The sequence below is a fragment of the Leptonychotes weddellii genome, chromosome 12 (assembly GCF_054177405.1).
Source record: "Leptonychotes weddellii isolate Sample4059 chromosome 12, ASM5417740v2, whole genome shotgun sequence".
Classification (NCBI taxonomy): Eukaryota; Metazoa; Chordata; class Mammalia; order Carnivora; family Phocidae; genus Leptonychotes; species Leptonychotes weddellii.
In genome coordinates, this window is record NC_138380.1 from 68,013,541 (window position 1) to 68,035,043 (window position 21,503).

Below are 21,503 nucleotides of genomic sequence, written 5' to 3' on the forward strand. Positions count from 1 at the left end.
GAACTATAATTTAAAAAAAAAAAGAAACCTAAGAGGTAGCAATATCACTATATATCACGCCTCATAGAAGGTTATTAGAACACAAACTAGGTATTCTCTTTTGCCTCAGCTCCATATACAGAAGGGAAAAAAATAGCAAGGGGCTCCAATCAGGCCTTCAGTGATGATGGCACCAATGCTGGGAATACGAGGGGGACAATTAACGGTCCACGCTGATTATGCATGTTTCATCTAGACCTGCTCCTTTTGAAGAGTGTGGAAACAGCTTTGAGCCCAAGTTAAAAAGTGGCTGAAGACATTTTGCACAGACTTTAGTATACTTTCTTGTCCTGTTTCCCAGGTAAATTACTGCCCATTCTTTAACATGGGGTTCACGGTGCACCTTCCTGTGCATGGGTCCTTACACATCGCATTATAGCAGTTTGATTCTGTGTCTACATCGTCCCCAAGACTGGAGCACAGCGCAGCACCTGGCACAGAGTCTGTTCAAAAAGTTTACTGAAAGCATGAAACCCTACCAAGACATTGATCAAACTGATCTTGATTTTTGGAATATGTGAACCCTTATGGCTGTAGCAGGTTATGAGCCTGGATGCCCGTGTACTGTACTACTTAAGGTCAAAGTGTCCAGATTTCGACTACTTGCCATTTGAGGAGAAGCATGAACTTGCCGTGTACTGTACAGTACATATAAAATAAATAGTGCGAATTATTGTAAGTATTTTTAAAAAGAAGGAAGAAATTGCAGGAACCTTGGTGTTCTCATTAACCTTAATTTTAGTAACCTTATTATGTTGCTATACTGGGTAAGTTTCATAAAAAAAACTGTAACTATAATACTTTAGAGTCTAATTCATTTTAAAGAGTGATATAATATGATTAAGGCATTTGACTGAGGTCATGAAAATTGGAATATTGAATTTTTAACAGTTTTAATTAGTTTAACTTAAGTAAAACACGTTAGCCCTTCTTTAATACCTGAAAGCATGGCATAAGCTACAAAACCTATGAACAGTTCAAAAGAATTAAGTTATAGCAAGTCATTCTTATACAAAAAAAAAAAAATGATTATGCTTCCAGTTATTTCTTCATAGGAAAGGAAAGGATGTTGAGGAGAAAGCAGTTCGCAGGTTGGCAAACGGTTCAATTCAGTTAATGATGAAAGGTGCCAGTTGCCTCTGTTTTTCCCAGACTGTGATCTCCAGTTGTGCATTCTTGAGGCATATCTGGAAAATGGGAAAGTATGTGTTTGGGGATGGTAGTACACAAAGAGGCCCCTGTCTCTATCTCCCTGGGGGAAGCAGGAGTCTAGAAGAATCAGATTCCCAGCCAGCACTGTGTTCATTCCATGTGTGGGGTGGAGAGGGTGTAGGCCCTTTGCTGGGGTAAGAGGGAGCCAACACAGACCCTGTTTTCATTAAAGCCTAGGAGCCTTCTGAGAAGGGAGGCCCCTAAGGAAAGAGATTTAGGTCTAAGGTGCAGACAGGACTGGGAAAATGTATTATCCTATCAGCCAAAGTATTTTCCCATTTCCCTGGTCACGTGCCATTCTTGGAGAGAGGGGATGAGAGGGAGGGAAAGAGCCAGTGGAGTGCTGGTAAGTGGCTCTCTAAGGAAAGAAAAAAAAAGTCCTGATTTGTAGCATTTGCTGATTTCTGTGGCGTGGAAACTCCCACCCATGGCTGAGTTCAAGCCCTCACCTGGCAAGCCAGTCTCTAGCCATACCATTGAAAAGAGCTGAGATTGAAAACCAAGGAATTTAAAACAAGGAGCTGTCTCATTAAAAAAATACTTTAAACTAGCACAGCTCTCATGCTTGTATATCAGAGTATAACACAAGGAAGGGGGAGGGAGTTTTAAGAGCACTTTGTCCCCTGGGGTAAGACAAGGAGAGGCTGCAAGGCCAGATCCTGCCCTGAAGCTCAAGCTGATCAGTCTTGGCAAACATTAGAGGCATTATGGCCACTGGGGAGTCCTTCCCTCTCACAGCCAGCTTAGAAATAGAAGAAAATGATACCCCAAAGATGAAGGAGACTATATTCCTAAGAATGTGTAAATCACTCCCAGGAGATTTCTTTCTTTTTTTTTTATTTATCTATTTATTTATTTATTTATTTGAGAGAGAGAAAACACATGCACTCGAGAGCCAGGGGAGGGGCAGAGGAAGAGGAAGAGAATCTCAAGCAGACTCCACGCTGAGCACAGAGCCCAAGGAGGGTGGGGGGTGGGGAGGCGAAGGCTTGATTTCATGACCCTGAGGTCATGACCCAAGTGGAAACCAAGAGTTGGACACTCAACCAACTGAGCCACCCAGGTGCCCCACCCCCAGAAGATTTCTAAAAAACGGTAAGAAGATAGATAATATGAAGCAGAATGGAGTTCCATCAGCAGGGACTTCAAAGTGGGATCAGATCCACAGCAAAATTCATCTACCCCTAAACTAATTTGGCAATTATCAATATTCATATAATTCTCAGTGGCCTCAATATGAAGATAAATGACTATTCATAGGAAATTTACTGAAACAAAGTTCATTCAAAATTGAAATGATCAGGGGCACCTGGGTGGCTCAGTCGGTTAAGTCTGCCTTAGGCTCAGGTCACCATCTCCAGGTCCTGGGATCGAGCCCCAAGTAGGGCTCCCTGCTCACTGGGGAGTCTGCATCTCCTTCTCCCTCTGCCCCTCCCCCCTGCTCGTGGTCTCTCTCGAGTGCTCTCTCTCTTACTTTCTCAAATAAATCAATAAAATCTTCAATACAAAAAAATGGAAATGATCAAATCTCTTGCTAAATATCTCTGGCCACAGTAATCCTAAAAAAAGCAAAACCCACTAACTGACACTAAATATTAAGTGGGTTGTTGCAATCACCAAATTATCCAATAAGCAAATGCTCGTGTAGTGTGTACAAGCCAAATGCCACCTAATCAGTGAGATAGAGTTGTTTTTCTGATGGTGGCAGTCCAGATTCTGTCCTGATGCTGAATCTTTGGTGAACTACAGATTCCTACGAAGTTGTTCAGCATTTAGAAGGTAAATAGAGGTCAAAGCAAATTAACTCAGACTAGACTGAACTCCTGACCTTGTTGTCATGAGCCCCAGGCTTTAATCAAATGAACTAACTAGCCTCGTCAGTGGATAATGAACCTACATGATAAAATTCTTGGCCAGGGAATCATAATACAATCCTCATTTATCTCAACAGATGCAGCTGAGATCTAAATGCGAAAACTTGTATTAATAGATTTTTGAATAAACTAGAATTTCACGAAGAACTTAAATTAAAAATAAATAATTTTTCTCTTAAAATACAATTAAGATAGATAACAGAGATCTGCATCTCTTTGCTGTCTTGGTAATCCATTGGGTGATAGTGAAACGTTACTAACAGAATCACTGTAGTTATAGCACAGGCCAAAGCTAGTTCTAGTTATTAGCAATTGCTGAGGAAGTATATATCCCTATAGAACATAAATGTGAATGTTAGATTTAGTTATGCTCTTGTGACTTGATCAAACCATACAAGTTAAGACTACTGTTTCCTTTTGTATTATTCTATTGCCTAGCATAAAAACAAATCATCAGTAAACTTGGTTGCTCTAAGATAAATAACATTTTCTTACAAAACAACTGAAATAATTTATCAATTTTTCAGCAACCAACCTGCAGTGGGTTAGTTATTTAGATGCTGGATATGTTAGTATGTGACTCTTACTAACAGAGGTACTTCTAATACAGAGGCTAAAATAAGAAATACACTATTATATTTTCAAATAATATATAGACACTGAAGACTGAATGTCAAAAAAGAAAACAATTAGTAGAAAAATCCATTGATTATAGACATGTTACATTTTTCATAAGCTGCAATCAGAGATCTTTTTAAGCCAAGGTCTTGTGATTTTGCTGCAATAATATATACCTGTCAGAAAAGAATATGGGCTTAAATGTGAATATGCTTGCTTTCCCTGAAGAACCTTGATCTCACTAAATACAGAAATAGCTCAATGAATAAATTGGATGGGTTCATGTGTTAGTGGAAGGTTTTAAATTTTTAAAAATATTTTTGCTTTCCATTTGTCCCTGGGATATATTAAAACAAATGTTCTAATCACAAAAAGACTGGCACCATTGCAGAACTCCCTCCTGCCCCTATGCCTTGTGATGAAAGGAAATATTTGATGGATGGGCTTCACTCAGCTCATTACAAATATGTTGTCAAGTCATGTAGGGCTTTCAGGTTGAAATTCAGAAGGAATAATAAAACAAAAGGAAGGACTAAAAAAAAAAAAAATCCCTGTTTACAGGCCTCAAAGTAAAATGAAAAACTGCGTCACATCTTATAGTGTTTAAAAGTGTTATTTTTATTCTAACTCCCCAGAAAGGGCCAAGGCAGATCACTGGATTGTGTGTGCTACAACCCCAGTAGAAATATACGCGTCCAGTGGGGATACGACCTGTGGAAGAATTCAACATCTTGGACAAACAATCGTTTCAGAATTCAAAGCTGAATTCTTAAGTGGGAATTATCTTTAATAATGATCTCATCCAAATGTTAATGAAGGAGTGTGTGGCCCTTCATATAATTCTCAGTGGCCTCAGTATGAAGATAAATGACTATTCGTAGGAAATTTACTGAAACAAAGTTCATTCACTCTCACTAATGTGAGAGTTAGTATTCAGGAGTACCCTAGGAGATCGGTGGGGGGATTTGATCCAACGGACTTTGTGGCTCATGAAGAACAACTTGTCAAGGTTTACTTGAGATGGTTACAGAGCGAAGCCTACCTGACTCTGATACCAAGCCCTGAGTCTGGCTCCCTTGATTCTCTTCTTTGTGGGGCCTGCACACTCATTCTTACCTCTGGTTTTCATAAAAATAGGAATTCTCGCCTCTCAGACTCAGCCAATGACTATTTCGTGGAAAAAGTTGTTGTAAAGTAGGTGAAATGTTCCTGCAACTCCTCACAACCTCATCAACACCCTGCTTTCTCTCTGCCTTTTCCTTCCCCACCATCCGTCTCCAAAAAAGATAGCCTTATCTTTTTTCATTTGTAGTGGTTCTCAGTCCTGGGTGCTCCTTAGAACTGATTGCTTGTTTGGGTTGGGGTTTTTGTTGTTGTTAGTTTGTATGTTTGTTTTCTTTGTTTTTTAAAATACAGATGTCTGGGCTCTACCTCAGACCAACTGATTCAGAATCTCAGAGGATGCCCTAGCATTTAATATCTACCTAGCCGATTTTAATGTGTGACCAGGGAAGAGAACCACTGTAGCAGGCCATTAACTGAAAGCTAACAGGCAATGGTTCACAATCTTGGTTCAACAGTAGAATCATCTGAGGGAGTTTTTTGGGGGAAAAAAATGCCCAGGCTCTATCCTAGACCAGTTGATTGCGACTCTCCAAGAGTTTGGTCATCTATATTTTATAAAAGTTCTCTATGTGATTCTCATGTGCACCATGGTTGAGAACCACTGTTTCTAGTGTAAACCTTTGTGGTGGTATTTGCATTTTATAAACCTTAGTGATTCTAAGAAGTTGCTTTGATGATCAAACAAAAGTCTGGAGAGTGGCAGGGAGACATCTGTCTGTCTGTCTGTACCACCTCATGGCTCCTCTCCCTGCATTCCAATCCAAACCAAATTCTATAAATGGGTCTTTCTTTGTACTTATAGTTCCTTATGGTTCCCAACACACTATTTCAATTACCCAAAATTGTGTTGTGATGATAGTTTTGTCTTTATAGTTCTTTCCATGATTACCTCCAAACCTTTTTAGAGAAACTTTTTTTGCATTTTTAGTTTGTATAAATATGTAAAATTGGGTAAGCTAAAAAACAAATAATATAATACTGTGTATAGCTAAGATTGAACTTTTATATAAAATAATTTACTTTAATTTGTATTTTCTATAAATTTCTCAGCATATAAGATAAAAGAGGGACGCCTGGGTGGCTCAGTCGTTAAGTGTCTGCCTTGGGCTCAGGTCATGATCTCAGGGTCCTGGGATCGAGCCCCGCATCGGGGTCCCTGCTTGGCAGGAAGCCTGCTTCTCCCTCTCCCACTCCCGCTGCTTGTGTTCCCTCTCTCGCTGTGACTCTCTCTGTCAAATAAATAAAATCTTAAAAAAAAAAAAAAATACAGTTGACTGGGCACCTGGGTGGCTCAGTCGTTAAGCGTCTGCCTTCGGCTCAGGTCATGATCTCAGGGTCCTGGGATCGAGCCCCACATCGGACTCCCTGCTCGGCGGGAAGCCTGCTTCTCCCTCTCCCACTCCCCCTGCTTGTGTTCTCTCTCTCGCTGTTTATCTCTCCCTGTCAAGTAAATAAACAAAATCTTTAAAACAAAACAAAACTAGGCAGTCTGGGTGGCGCCTGGGTGGCTCAGTCGTTAAGCGTCTGCCTTCAGCTCAGGTCATGATCTCAGGGTCCTGGGATTGAGCCCCACATCGGGCTCCCTGCTCAGCCGGAAGCCTGCTTCTCCCTCTCCCACTCCCCCTGCTTGTGTTCCCTCTCTCGCTGTCTCTCTCTCTGTGTCAAATAAATAAATAAAATTTAAAAAAAAAAAAAAAAAGAACTGAGTGCCAGAAGATGAAAGGATAAGCACTTATTCATGGAGTCCTGTCCCCCATTGGTCTATGGTGGCCGTATGGGTCATACATGCCTGAATGCTAAGCAAGTGCAGGTATCAGAGACACCTCAGGACAAGAATCAAGAGATAGAAGATGTGAGTCCCCAAAGTGAGCCTCTGTTAGGCAGCGGAAGTTCAGCATAGCTCCATTACTACCCGGTAACTGGAAATAGAACCAGGAGGATTTGAAGAGGAGCTCAAGATGTGGCAAACACCATTATCAACCTTAGAACTTCTATAACTTGGGGGCGCCTGGGTGGCTCAGTCACTAAGTGTCTGCCTTCGGCTCAGGTCATGATCTCAGGTCCTGGGATCGAGCCCCGCATCAGGCTCCCTGCTCAGCGGAGAGCCTGCTTCTCCCTCTCCTGCTCCCTCTGCTTGTGTTCCCTCTCTCGCTGTGTTTCTCTCTGTCAAATAAATAAATAAAATCTTTAAAAAAAAAAAAAAAGAACTTCTATAACTTGATAAGGAGTAAATAACTGCCCAATAGGATGACTATATTTCTTTCTAAGTCAATCAGTGATATTTTAATATCTCCTTACTGTCTTTGTACCTACAATTTGTCCAGTGATGTCTCTGAAAGTTTAAGAAAGTGAAAATAATTTCAATGGTTGCTATAACAGCCCAAGTGTGTTACACTGGATTGCCAAGCTGCATTGTAAGAGGGAAATGTTAAAATGAGTAAGAATTACAAATGAGAGAAATTCACACTTGAGCTGTTTATACATCTGTTTTGATAAACTCATATGTTCTAAAGCCATTTCATATATGGTTTTATTTATAAGAAATAAGTGGGAAAAGCAGAAACTTCTTAAGAATTATTGAATGCTATTTCAGATAAATTTTATATATTTCCAATGATCAGTTATAGAAGCATAATTAATCCCTAATTTACAGAATTTATATAAAGGTTACATTAATTAGGTAATCAATAGATTTGAAAATTAGAAAATCACTACATTATTTGAATAATCTATTAATGAGAGCCAATTTACTGAGTACTTACTATGTCTTAAGAACTGTTTTAAGATACATTAATTCATGGGGCACCTGGGTGGCTAAGTCAGTTAAGCATCTCACTCTTGATTTTGGCTCAGGTCATGATCTCAGGATTGTAAGATCAAGCCCCTCATGGGGCTCCACGCTGGATGTGGAGCTTGCTTGGTATTCTCTCCTCCCCACCCCTGCCCCATCCCGCACCATCTCTCTTTCCTCTCTCTCTCTTTCCCTCCCTCCCTCTCTAAGAAAAAAAAAAAAAGATACATTAATCCATTTAATCCTCACAATGTCTCAAAAGTAGGTACTATCAATCTCTCATTTGAAAGATGATGAAACTAAGACACCAAGAGTTTGTGTAACTTACCCAAGCTGATAGTGCTAGTAAGAGTTGGGACAAAAAAATAGTGCTTTTTAGTGAATATCTCCATTTAAAAAAAAAAGTTTATGACAGGTTAGAATAAATTAAGGTAGTGGCCAAATCGTCAAAACAGACTCCAGAATCACTCTCTCTTTGCAATGATTAAGATGATCCAAGTGAAAATATGTCAATAAAGATATCATCCATCTCATTACAGAACACTGGTAACTTTATCAAATCTGTATTTTGCTTGCAAATGTTCATCTGAATGTAAGAGAGAAAAAAACAATATATGAGGGAAAAACACTGGATAAAAAGTGTGGGGATAGTCAGCCAACTAACACTCTTTGAACACATTCACAATAATCAAGGCATCATTCACCAGTTTGAGAGTTTGAGTTCTAACAAGTAGGTGTTTACTGATTAGCAACTAACCAATATAATATAAATTGCTAAACTAGTTTGCATTTGCAGATGCTACGAAAAATTTCCCTAAGGCCCAGCTATGTTTCCATATGAGAGGCCCTGTATCATACCCTTCTCTGACTCAGTTCAGGATATCAGTCACCAGCTAGTTTTAAAAATGATTCAGTTGTGGTGATTAATTCAATTATTCAAAGAGTTTCTGTGGAAGTACAGGGAAGTCTTATAACTGCCCAATGGAATGACTATATTTCTTTCTAAGTCTTTGGATAAGCTCAGGTAAGAATATAGGTATTTTCTGTAGGCTACAATGGAAAGGGCAAATTTCTGACATCCCATTAAAAAGGGCAAGCTTCCTATGCTCTGCAATCGGCATGAAATCCACCATGGAAGAACTGAAGAGTGACTACAACTGGCTTAAAATTCCACAGCAAATTCACTGAGGGTTACTTTAAACCCATTTGGGTGAAAGAAGTACTGTCTTTACAACATCTTCCCGACTTCTCACCTGCTCCCTTATTCTTCCCAGTGGTTACACTTTAATCACTCAATTTCCTCTTCATTATGTGCCCCACACTGTGCCTGGCACACAGAGCAAACAGCTCCTTCCAACACCTACATTCCATCTTTCTAATATCACTCAACAAATTTTGTCAAGAAGTGCCTAGTCCATCATAGTCCATGCTCTTGTTAGCACGGGGCATATGTTACTGAACAAAAGAGACCAAGGAAGGAAAAGGTTAACTGAAAATTTACAGTAAATTTCAGTTGGTTGAGCGACTGCCTTCGGCTCAGGTCATGATCCTGGAGTCCCTGGATCGAGTCCCGCATCGGGCTCCCTGCTCGGCAGGGAGTCTGCTTCTCCCTCTGACCCTCCCCCCTCTCATGTGCTCTCTCTCTCTCATTCTCTCTGTCTCAAATAAATAAATAAAATCTTTAAAAAAAAAATGTTATTTAAAATAAATTTTTTGAGAAAAATTCATTACTGAAAGGAAAAATAATATTCTTCAGAATAACCTAAATTATTTTATTGGACCGTAGGAACTTTGAGAACTTTTATTTGGTTTGTTTTTAATTTAAATTTCAAAAGCTTTTAAAAAGTAACTCACATGCTTTATAACAGTACTTCAGTTTAGTTTTAACTTGCATTTCTTTTACTTTGGGTAAGATTAAGATTTTTTTTTACTATGTTATATCGCCTTAGGATGAAAGTCAACTTATATCCTTTGTCCAATTTCAATTGGGCAATTTTTTTTTTTAATTTGTAGGAGTTAAAAATATTTTTTGCTGTTTGTTGATGATCTTCTGACTTTGCTTACAGTGGTTTCTTGCTTTGCAGGTATTATTTATTTTTATGTAATCACAGTTTTATGTAATATATATGATAATTTTTACTTTTAAGTTAGATACTAGATTTTAGGTTGAGAGATATACTTTGTATTTTTATTTATCCCTTTATTCTTTAATGGTTTCAGGGATTTGTGGTATAGGAAAAGGGCCTTTTTCCTCTAAAGTCATAAAAGAATTCTCCATGGTTCCTTCTAGTTTTATTATAGTTCTACTTAAAATAGATACATACATACATACATAATTTAAATCTTTAATATATTTTAAATTTACCTTGGAGGGGAGTATGACGTATAGATTCAACTTTTTCTTCCAATTGACTATTTAGTTGTCCCAATATTTGCTCCTGAATAATCCATTTTCTTCTCACTGACTTGAGATGACATCTTTATCTTATGTGCTTAGGTCAATTTCTGAATTTTTTACTCTATTTCACTGACCATTTTCTATTCCTGTGACACTGCTATATTATTTCATTATTTTAGCTTTATAATATTTAAATATTTGATAAAACTAGCCCCCTATTCATTACTTTGTTTCTCAGAATTTAGAGATTAAATTAGGGAAAACTGACATCTGCATAAAGCTGAGCCTGCCCATCCAGGAACATGCTGTACCTTTCCATTTACATAAATCTTCTCTGGGTCTTAAGGGAATTTTACATTTTTCTTCATATAGATCTTCTACCTGTCTTCTTATCGTGTTACATTTATTCCTAAATATTTTCCCTATTTTGTTGCAGCTTTAAGTAGGGCCCCTTCTATCAAATCTTCAAACTAATTTTTTTATATGTGAAGAATATTGATATTAATTGGGTTCCTAAACAAGATGTTGGATTGATTTTATATGTATGGTACTTCTTCAGTTGACTTTCTCGAGTTTTCTAAGACTACAGTTTCATCATTCACAACCCCTTTTGAATTTCTATACCTCAAATTTTTTTCTGTGGTCTAGTTGTGTTAGCTAGAATTTCCAAACAATAATAACTAAATTGGTCAAAGCAGATACGTTCGTCTGGCTTATGACTTTATTGGGAGTGTTTCTAGTCATTTTTTTTTTTTTTGTAATTTTCTTTTAAGTTAGATACTAGATTTTAGGTTGAGAGAGATATTTTGTATGTTAAGGAAATACCTATCTGTTCCTTTTTTTACTGAGTCAAAAATAAATGTCAAATTTTAATATATGCCCATTTAGCATACATAAATATGACTGTATTATTCTCCTAGATCTTCTAATATGGTAAGCTATATTAACAGATTTTCTAATATTGAATTTACAGAACTCATCTTTACATTCCTAGAATAATCCCCATTTGATCAATGTGCATTTTCTCTTAACAAGCTGCTGGATTCTGTTTGCTAATGTTTTACTTAGGATTTTTTGTATCATGAAACATAAGTAAATGGCTCTACAGTTTCCTTACTAGTGCATTCTTTGCTAGATTTTGCTCTGAGAACACTTGGAACTGTTAAATGTTGGACAAAGGCAGTATCATTGCAACACATAGTTTAAAGCATCCACCAATAAGTGTCCTGGTTTTTCACTGCATCTCTTTATCCAACAGAAGAAGTTTTTGACCAGTGATTTTGTTCAATCAGACACATATGAGAATATATACGACAATAATTTTTCCATGTTGAGCATTCATATTTTGTTGGCTATTTCTGTTATTATCTTTCAGTCATGGAAAAAACTTCTACAGATGCATTTCCTTCTACTATGAATTCTTCAGAAAAGCAAGAGACTGTATGTATTTTTGGAACTGGAGATTTTGGAAGATCACTGGCACTTAAAATGCTCCAGTGTGATTACTCTATTGTTTTTGGAAGTAGAAACCCGCTAAGGTCCAGTTTGCTGCCCAACGGTGCAGAGGTCTTGAGCTATTCAGAAGCAGCCCAGAAATCAGACATCATAATCTTAGCAGTCCACAGAGAGCATTATGAGTTTCTCAAGGAACTAACTGAGGTGCTCAAAGGAAAAATATTGGTCGACATCAGCAACAACCTCAAAATCAATCAGTATCCAGAATCTAATGCAGAGTACCTTGCTCAGTTGGTGCCAGGAGCCCACGTAGTCAAAGCCTTTAACACCATCTCAGCCTGGGCTCTCCAGTCCGGAGCACTGGATGCAAATCGGCAGGTAAGATTAAATGATTAATTTATACTCAGTCTTTAAGAAGTGAATGTTTTGGGGTGCTTGGGTGGCTCAGTCAGTTAGGTGTCTGCCTTTGGCTCAGGTCATGATCCCAGGGTCCTGGGATCAAGCCCCACATCGGGCTCCCTGCTCAGCGGGGAGCCTGCTTCTCTCTCTCCTCCCCGCTCTTGCTCTCTCTTTCAAATAAATAAATCAAATCTTAAAAAAAAAAAAAGTGAGGGGCGCCTGGGTGGCTCAGTCGTTAAGCATCTGCCTTCGGCTCAGGTCATGATCCCAGAGTCCTGGGATCGAGCCCCGCATCGGGCTCCCTGCTCCGCGGGAAGCCTGCTTCTCCCTCTCCCATTCCCCCTGCTTGTGTTCCCTCTCTCGCTGTGTCTCTCTCTGTCAAATAAATAAATAAAATCTTTAAAAAAAAAAAAAAGTGAATGTTTTAATGTGCACGTACCTCGAAGATGCCAAAATAGAATTCCAAAATAAAATACCCACTAAACATTTCTGATTGCTAATACGTGCCATGGATAATTTTCTTGGGTTTAACCAAGTAAAGTAGTCAATTGTTGTGAGTTATTTCCCATTGTTGGCACCCTCAGCTTTTAGTTTGATGGAACCCAATGCTGTCAGGCTCCAGAGGCCTCATGTAAGTACTAAAAAATAACACAATTAGATTGTTGATGGATATCTTTTCCATTCCCATTACATTGTATGAAACTGGTTCCATTTATTCATTGAAATTAAAAGTAATCCATAACTGATGTAGCACCCATGAATACAGAAGAAAAATCAAACCATTCACCCTGTAGAGAACCAAGTCCTATTTTATCAGTCTGATATGCTTAAAACCACTCTCAACTTCAACCCTGGTACTTAACCATCCAGCACACGTGTGCAAGTTTAAAACATGTTGCTTCTACATCCTTGTTTGAAAAGCATGTCCCTGTTCTGCATGGTGCTTACATAGATTTTCAAAGTAATGATTAAAGAAAGAATAAGTATTATTTAATTGTTTATTAATTGATTATTCTCAACCAGGTGTTTGTCTGCGGAAATGACAGCAAAGCCAAGCAAAGAGTGATGGATATTGTTCGTACTCTTGGACTTACTCCACTGGATCAAGGATCTCTCATGGCAGCCAAAGAAATTGAAAACTACCCCCTGCAACTATTTCCAATGTGGAAGTTCCCCTTCTATTTGTCTGCTATTCTGTGTGTCTTCTTCTTTTTCTACTGTATTATAAGAGACATAATCTACCCTTATGTTAATGGCAAGAAAGATAGCACATTTCGCTTGGCTATTTCCATTCCAAATCGTATCTTTCCAATAGCAGCACTTACATTGCTTGCCTTGGTTTACCTCCCTGGTGTTATTGCTGCAATTCTGCAACTGTACCGAGGTACAAAATACCGCCGATTCCCAGACTGGCTTGACCACTGGATGCTTTGCAGAAAGCAGCTTGGCTTAGTAGCACTGGGATTTGCCTTCCTTCATGTCCTCTACACACTTGTGATTCCTATTCGTTATTATGTACGATGGACACTGAAAAACAGAACCATTACCCAGGTAAATCTCTACTTATTTGTATTCTCCGATGTCTTAAATCAAAGAGAAATCTTGCTGCATCATATTCCATTTCACGATTAGAGAAAATCACTCTCCTAAGCATCTTTATTTTTTAAGTACTAGAGCTCCTGTCAGGTTTTGGTTGTTTTCTCTTTTGTTGTTGTTGTTGTTTGGTTTGGTTTTTTATTGCTTGTTTGTTTGTTTGTTTTAATGAATTCAGTTGAGACCTTATACAACTATTGAGAATGAAAGTTAGATTCCTGGGCTCACTTGCATCCAGATGTGTATTCCCAGGACTCACTGGGATACTGGCAAACTGACAGATCTGGGGGCTCAGGAAACCTAATAACACTTACTTGAATTCCTCGGGGAGGGGGTGCAGTCAATAAATGTAAACCAATGTGTTTTCAAGCTTCTATTTTTATGCATGCGACTTCCTTTTGGAAGTCAAAACCAACCATCTTCTAAGTAAGGGGGCTGTTCAAAACTGTGTCACAGGAAGGTAAAAAAATTCACAGAAGGGTGCTTATAACTTCATTAATGTTTGACTTGCACAGAGCTGCTCTCAAGAACTAGAAAACTAAACAATTCTGAGCAAATGTCAAATACTATTTTCTGCATAGTCAAAAATTCAGAGAGAATTAGCTCAGACAGTCTTAAAGCAGTCCCAGAGGAAGTGCTATCCATCCGTTCTAGTTTGGAAATAATTGGTTTTGATCAATCTTACTGCACTCTCAAAGTTTATGAGTCGATAACTCATTGATGGTACTTCTGTGGATTTCTCTACATTATTTCCCTAAAAAATACAAGGGAAGTTCTTAGGTAAGAGTCCCATTTGAAGGGCCTGATTTTTCTCAATCTGTGGTGTGACAGACTTGATGCTATATTACAACAAAAATAAACATGAAAGAACCCAAACTTTGCGTGTGTGAATAAGCATACAAAGCAGAAAAACAGAATCCTGATACAATCATTTCAGAACAGCAAGTTTTACTTGGGGAACAAGAAGCCATATGGTAAAGAAGGTTTAAGTAAATGTTTACTTTGTTTTAGAATTTACAGCGTCAATTAAAACTTTCTACACAACTCCAGGAGTCAACTATTATAATAAAGTCCCAGCAGAACCAATTACTTTTTCTACCAAGAAATATCATTTCCAAGTGTATTTTTCTCGACAGTTATTTTCAAGTGATTATTAAGAAATACATACAATTTATCTTGAGCAAATATACCATGCAGAGGTATTTTTCAGTCCCCTTAAAAGTTTGGGCAGTTTGTAAAAAATGTAATATTTAAAAATTGCTTATAATTTTTCTTAGGCAAAAGCCAAGACAGAAGATCCATTTAGCACCTCTACTGCCTGGCTTAATGATTCATACATAGCTTTGGGAATCCTTGGATTTTTCCTGTTTGTACTCTTGGGAATCACTTCCTTGCCATCAGTTAGCAACATGGTCAACTGGAGAGAGTTCCGATTTGTCCAGGTAAGGACTTCAAGATTTAATCTCCTTTATATTGCAAAATAAGTCCGGCTTTACAAATATTTTCATTTTTCTCTCATACCATGCATAAATTTTCATCTTGCTCCTTCACTTCCCTAGCAATGTCACAAAAATAGAAATTGAGCCAAGTTCAAGTGAGAAAATGCTAAACTCTGGTACCAAAAGGCATACCATAATAGTTTTGCTTCCTAGCTGGGCATCACTTGCCAAGATCACTGCTTACTCCTAGAGCCACAGGTAAGAGTAGAGAGTGAAAAATACTAACAACTATTAAACTTTGTGTGTAGGGATGTGCTAGGCACAACGTGATGAGAAACCCAAAGACAAAATTTCTACCTCTGACAATCAACCTTAGTATATGGACATATTGATACAAGAGGGCATATATTAAATATATATATATATTTATATATTATATATATATTAAACTCAAGTTTAAAACCATCAAAGCAAGCTATGTTAGACTGTTATCATACCAGACCCAGTGCTGGTCTATAAAAGGGAAAATTGCTGTTTCCCACATATCAACCACCAGACACCTCACTAAAGGCAGTTAGTTACTATTCTTATGGACCAGTAATACTCAAAGTGTGGTACCTAGAATCTCAGCATCACCTGGGGTCTTACTAGAGACACAAGTTCCCAGGCTCCCCCCAGACTTAACGAATCAGAAACTCCGGAGGTGTAGCCCAACAACATGTTTTAACAAGTCTTCCAGATTATTCTGATGCATGCTTGTTGTGAACCAGTATAATAATAGAAAAGACCATTAGTAACTGAAATCAGATTTGAATTTTATAAAACTATTCAAATTTCAAAAGTCTTGCAGTTTCTCCCAGAGAACAAATGCAGTCAACATTTTCTCATGTTAACACCTTTAGTAAAGGCATTAAGACAGAAATAAACATTGAGCTTTAGAATTTAGGCCAAAACAAGCAAACAAAAGTAAAGTTTGCTAATTGTTCTTTATAGCAATAGAAATTAGCTAGCATCTGCTTCTAGTCAGTAACATAAACTAATGTGGTACTTCTTGAGGACATGCTGTGTCTTATTCACCTCTGGCCTCCAGAAAATTTCATCAAGGAAAAAGTTTTACCACTGGGGAAGAAGCCAAGGTATATTATTTATTCTAACCCAAAAAAGTTTACTCTTAGCAAACTTTCCCATCCGGCCAGGTTAAAATGAAACCACCACTTAATCCCCTTCACCTATGTCACCCATCCTGGTAACTGAGGTACAGCACAGGGAATATAGTCAATAATATTGGAATAACATTGTATGGTGACAGCTGGTGCCTACACTTATCGTGGTGAGCAGTACAAAATGTATAGAATTGTCGAATCAAGATGTTGTACATCTGAAACTAATAAAACGTTGTATGCCAACTATACTTCAAGAATAAAAAATTTTTAGAAGGATGAAATCAACATATCATTTGTAAGCACAATCTTTTTTTTTTAATGCAATATTTATCATCCCAAAGGAGGGTTAATGCTTTCTCCAGTACTTAGCAGAATGTTCTAAATATTTCAGATGTCAAAGGTTTGTGGTTGGTAATAAATATCTTTCATGGCTTAGAGTGTTTCACTTTAAAATATAAATGTAGGGTGCCTGGGTGGCTCAGTTGGTTAAGCGACTGCCTTCAGCTCAGGCCATGATCCCAGGGTCCTGGGATTGAGTCCCACATCGGGCTCCCGGCTCAGCAGGGAGCCTGCTTCTCCCTCTGACCCTCTCCGCGCTCATGCTGTTTCTCTCTCTCTCTCTCAAGTAAATAAATAAAATCTTTAAAAAAATAAAATATAAATGTAGTGTTAATGTATACATATTTTTTTCTTGCTTATATAGTCCAAACTGGGTTATTTGACCTTGATCTTGTGCACAGCCCACACCATGGTGTATGGCGGAAAGAGATTCCTCAGTCCTTCGAGTCTCAGATGGTATCTTCCTTCAGCCTACGTGATCGCGCTCATCATTCCCTGCACCGTGCTGGTGATCAAGTTCATCCTCATCCTGCCATGTATAGACAAGACCCTTACACGAATCCGCCAGGGCTGGGAAAGGAACTCAAAACAGACATCAAAAGGACAATATTTGAAGCAAAGTTCAATTTACCTGGACTCTCAGCTATAGTATTGTATATTTAGGGAAGACTACATAATGGGCACAGTTAAGAAAGCATTTTTCTCCCACCTTGGCCTGAAGTTTGTTAACAGAGAAGGAAATGTTGCCTGACTTTGAGAAATTGACAGATAGGAATAGAACACCATTTAATCTCAGGTTAGTGATGAACCTATGTAGGTTCCTGCCTCTCTTCTTCCCAGAGGCAGCAGGCTGAGGTCACACTGAGTTTTGTGGCTTCACACTAAAACATTTTTTTGTTATGGGCAACATGCATGACCTAATGTCTTGCAAAATCCAGGGGAAATACATGCAACTTCCTTCTCTGGTTCAAGGGCTGAGTGCAATGAAAAAGAAAACAGTAAGATGGTGGCCACTGATAAAGTCTTTCTGAGGTATGTCTGAAAAAGGGGAACAAATGAAGTAAAAGGAATGAAAATTTTTCTTACTGTTCTTTTTAAATGAAGGAGATCCTAAGTATCGCCATAGTGAATTCTATAGTTAAATGTGCTCTTTGATTTTGCTTTTGCCAACATGGATGTGTACTGTGGAGAACTATTTTATAACACAACAAAAATATCACCATTGATGGGAAGTAACCATGGGTTGAATACATGCAAATCTATTACCATTGTCATAAGATTCTTCCTCTACAAGGAATACGTGTAGGGAAGATTGAGTTCAAATTGAGATATCCACTGGATTTTTTCAATATATAATAAGCAAGGAAGGGTTGATAAAAGCCCTTGCACAATAAGGTGAAATAAGCCAGAATTTTAGATAGCAAGCTAAATAAATTTTGGAAAGTTGCACTATACAAGGTTTGTATGATTAAGGTATTATGGTATGCTTTGTGAATAGTATATTCCAAATATTGTTCAATACTAATCATTTACAAAATGGATTTCTAGTATAAAAAAGTAGCTTCTATAATTTTTCAGGGCTTATTTTAATTTTAAGCAGTGAAATTAAATGAATAATGAAAGTATAAGTTTGACCAAGGCATAGATGAGAGAGAATTATGTAAAATCTTAGGGTAGAAAGGTGTGAACAGTAGCTGAAATATGAGACATGCTTCTTTCTCAAATCTTTGCTGGAATGCAGGATGGTTTTCTCTGTTTTTCCTGTGCTGATATTGCCATTAGCCTTCCTGGCTCATGCATGGAGCTGAAAGAGCCTCGTGCACCCTCTTCCCACAAACTGAAATAACCAAAAGGCCTTGAGACTGATATTTTTCTGCCTGCTCTATAAAGGCCATCTATTTTTCTTTTTTTTTTAACCTTTATTATCATATATTCTATGTGATACAAAATGATTAAAATATATTAAAACAGGGGCGCCTGGGTGGCTCAGTCGTTAAGCGTCTGCCTTCGGCTCAGGTCATGATCCCGGGGTCCTGGGATCGAGCCCCACATCGGGCTCCCTGCTCGGCGGGGAGCCTGCTTCTCCCTCTCTCACTCCCCCTGCTTGTGTTCCCTCTCTCGCTGTGTCTCTCTGTCAAATAAATAAATAAAATCTTTAAAAAAATATATATATATATATATATTAAAACATCACCCACCATCCAGGATATTTCTCTACAAAACTTTTTGAAAATAGTTTCATCTATACTGTATAGTCAATTTTACATCCTTCCTTTTTCACTTAATTTATCAGTGGCTTCGTTCTCTTACATGGTTTATGTATATTATTAGTGGCTGCAATATATTACATCAAATGGCCTTTTATTTAACCACTGCACTAATTAAACATATAGGTTATATCTGTTTTTTTACTAAAACAAATAACATTTCAGAGAATATTTTAGCACTTAATACTTTTTTCCATATTTTAAATTATTTCCTTGGAATACTTGGCAAGAATTGGGATTACAAAATTAAGAAACTCATAATAGCACTTGATATATATTGCCAAATTATTTCTAAATTGACCTTGTCAATATCATTGGCATTGGATGAGGGTGTTGGTTTCTTCATACCTTTTATAAATTTTGGTTTTTATCTCAGTTTGTGTTCACTGAGAAGGTACATAGAACACATGCTCCATTAATTTAGCCTTGATCCACCTAAGCAAGGGTACAAAAAAACCTGGAAAACTGTGAGCAGAGCAGTGGTATATAGTGCTGAGCCTAGAGCATCAGTGGAAAAACAGGAAGAATGTCACTACTCATCCACTCCATTTTGTGCAAAATGGCCAAATGTGCCAGTGTTGGAGCCTGCTTGTTGTCTAGAGAATGGTTGCTTCAAAATTAAATACTACCCAGGCTGATGTAAAGAAAGTCTCTGGGGTTAACCATGTTCTTTGGTAAAGAGTTTTTACTGGGCCACAGTTCATCACTAAAAATAGAAAATGCCACACCTAGATTAAAAAAAAAAAAAAAAGCCTATCTAGAGTAAAAATCTACTTTAATAACCTAGTAAAAATGTTCTGCCTGGGTAGTTAATAGAAGCCATCCACATAGCCAGAAGTTGAAGAACACCTCCAGTGGTTTTGGTGTAACAATACCTTGGCAAACCTGACCCTCAGCATCAACCACAGGGGCTCCAAGCCCCATCAGTGGACCAGAGAAGCCAACTTCCTCCCTTGTCCCTCTCACCATCCTTCCTCCCCAAACCATCAAACCAACTTGATCCTCCTAACAGCTGACTCCTCCAGTTTACCTACAGTTGGAAAGAATGAGTTTGGAACAGATGGAAATACTGAACTGTATTCCTTTTAACAGGTCCAACCTGCTCTCTATAAAAAAAGTTAGACTAAACTGCACTGTATTCTAGGAAAATTTTTAAGCTCACAGACCTTTTATTTTTGTATGTTCTCCCCATGGTAAGGGATGACTGCTTCTGTAAATTTGTACTCATTAAATGTTATTTTAAAAATATGTTCCAGTTTTGTTTAATTCCAGTTTTGACTCACCAGCATTCCAAAAAAAAAAAAGATTAAAAGCTTTTAAATCACAGCAGTTCCAGTATCTGGAAGTAAAAATACCTCCCTTCAGGCATAAGGAAAAGGAGAGGCAGTACATGAGCTTAAAAGCATATAAACAGATTTGCAGCTTCGTGCAGTATATGCTTGAGCTCAGCAGCGGGTGCACTCCAATATCCTCTGTGTCTCACTTTTACCCTCAGAGAGGGGAGAGCATCAGCTGGCCAAAACAGAGGTAGGGGTACATTATCCCACAATGGACTTTGGTAAGAAGTAGAAAAAAAAAAATGCTTTCCTTCGTCCAGGTAGATGCTGCCAGGACGGGGCTAATGACTTCACTAACAGACTGACTTCAGGTTGGATTTCAGCCTGCAGACCATACATTAAATGTCCTGCACAACTGGACAGCCACAGCCCTGATGGGCATGATCATTCTTTCAAAAGCAAGATAAAAACTGATAAATAAATAGAGGCTAGCAAGCTAGAGAAAGCTAGAAGCAAATAGCAAAGCCCTTACTCAAAAGCTACTTCAATTAGAAATTGCACTAAAAGCTCTTCATGCATTAATTGTTCAGGGACCACAAAAGAGCCATGATAATGATGAAAGTGTATAATGAATTTTACCTTTAGGATCCCAGAAGATTCTTGACCTCCTCCCAAAGTTAAGGTGGAATGGCCGTCAAGGTGCTGGTTTTATTCTCCATCCCCCGAACCAGTATCCACACCACCTGTCCACTGCACACTCACGCTCCAAACATACCCTTGCAGGATCCTACTCCAATTCTCTATAATAAGTTAAAATTACAATGTAGAAAAATCCTCTACTCTTCTAAAGATTTGTTCAGGAGAATTTAGGAAAAGAGTGTGTTAGTTACTCTCCTAGGCACTGCCTTTCCTCAAACTCAAGCCAAAGCCCTGAGCATTCTGGGCCAAAATGGCAAGCCGGGAGGCTCCTGAACTCACCTCCTCTCATGGACACACCACACTGATAGCTGCACACAGTGCAATTCCCTCTGAAACCCCCCGAACTCCCAGATGAGAGGAAGTGAGAAGACTACAACGAGGAAAAGCTGGATCAAGGGTGAAAGGGAAAGGAATGGACATTAGAGACAACAGCAATGAGGATGAGCAGGACCGTGCACCCCTGCCCTAGCCCAACAAGACAGAAGCATCCAGTTCTACATGTTTCCTGCTTCAAGGGGATCCCGCAAATCTTTGAATAATGTTTGTTGCATGATACTATGGGCAAAGCCTGTGCTAAACTTCACATACTGTATCTTATTTAATCCTCCTGCCAATTCTCTGAAGTACGGATATTATCCCCATTTTTCAGAAGAAAAAACTGAGTCTTCAAAATGGATGAAAGACCTAAATATGAGACAGGAATCCATCAAAATCCTTGAGGAGAACACAGGCAGCAACCTCTTCGACCTCAGCTGCAGCAACTTCTTCCTAGACACATCGCCAAAGGCAAGGGAAGCAAGGGCAAAAATGAACTA

The 21,503-nt window shown here is 38.4% G+C and overlaps 1 protein-coding gene and 2 long non-coding RNA genes across 3 annotated transcripts in view; 1 reads left to right on the forward strand and 2 right to left on the reverse strand.

Annotated features, from left to right (window-relative positions):
• STEAP4 (STEAP4 metalloreductase) overlaps positions 1-19,960 on the forward strand; it is a 22,798-nt gene extending 2,838 nt beyond the window's left edge. Inside the window, exons 2-5 of the mRNA XM_006729587.3 lie at positions 11,433-11,890; positions 12,935-13,462; positions 14,782-14,946; positions 16,810-19,960. Of these exons, the coding sequence (XP_006729650.1) occupies positions 11,435-11,890; positions 12,935-13,462; positions 14,782-14,946; positions 16,810-17,094 (1,434 nt within the window). The 5' untranslated portion in view covers positions 11,433-11,434 and the 3' untranslated portion in view covers positions 17,095-19,960. The remainder of the gene's footprint in view (positions 1-11,432; positions 11,891-12,934; positions 13,463-14,781; positions 14,947-16,809) is intronic.
• LOC145716580 (uncharacterized) overlaps positions 1-21,503 on the reverse strand; it is a 499,927-nt gene that overhangs the window by 459,908 nt on the left and 18,516 nt on the right. The window lies entirely within an intron of this gene.
• On the reverse strand, positions 916-8,095 carry LOC115939624 (uncharacterized). The gene is made up of 2 exons (XR_014139370.1): positions 7,988-8,095; positions 916-1,226 (listed from the first exon to the last, which is right to left on the reverse strand). It is a non-coding gene; the product is annotated as an uncharacterized LOC115939624 (long non-coding RNA).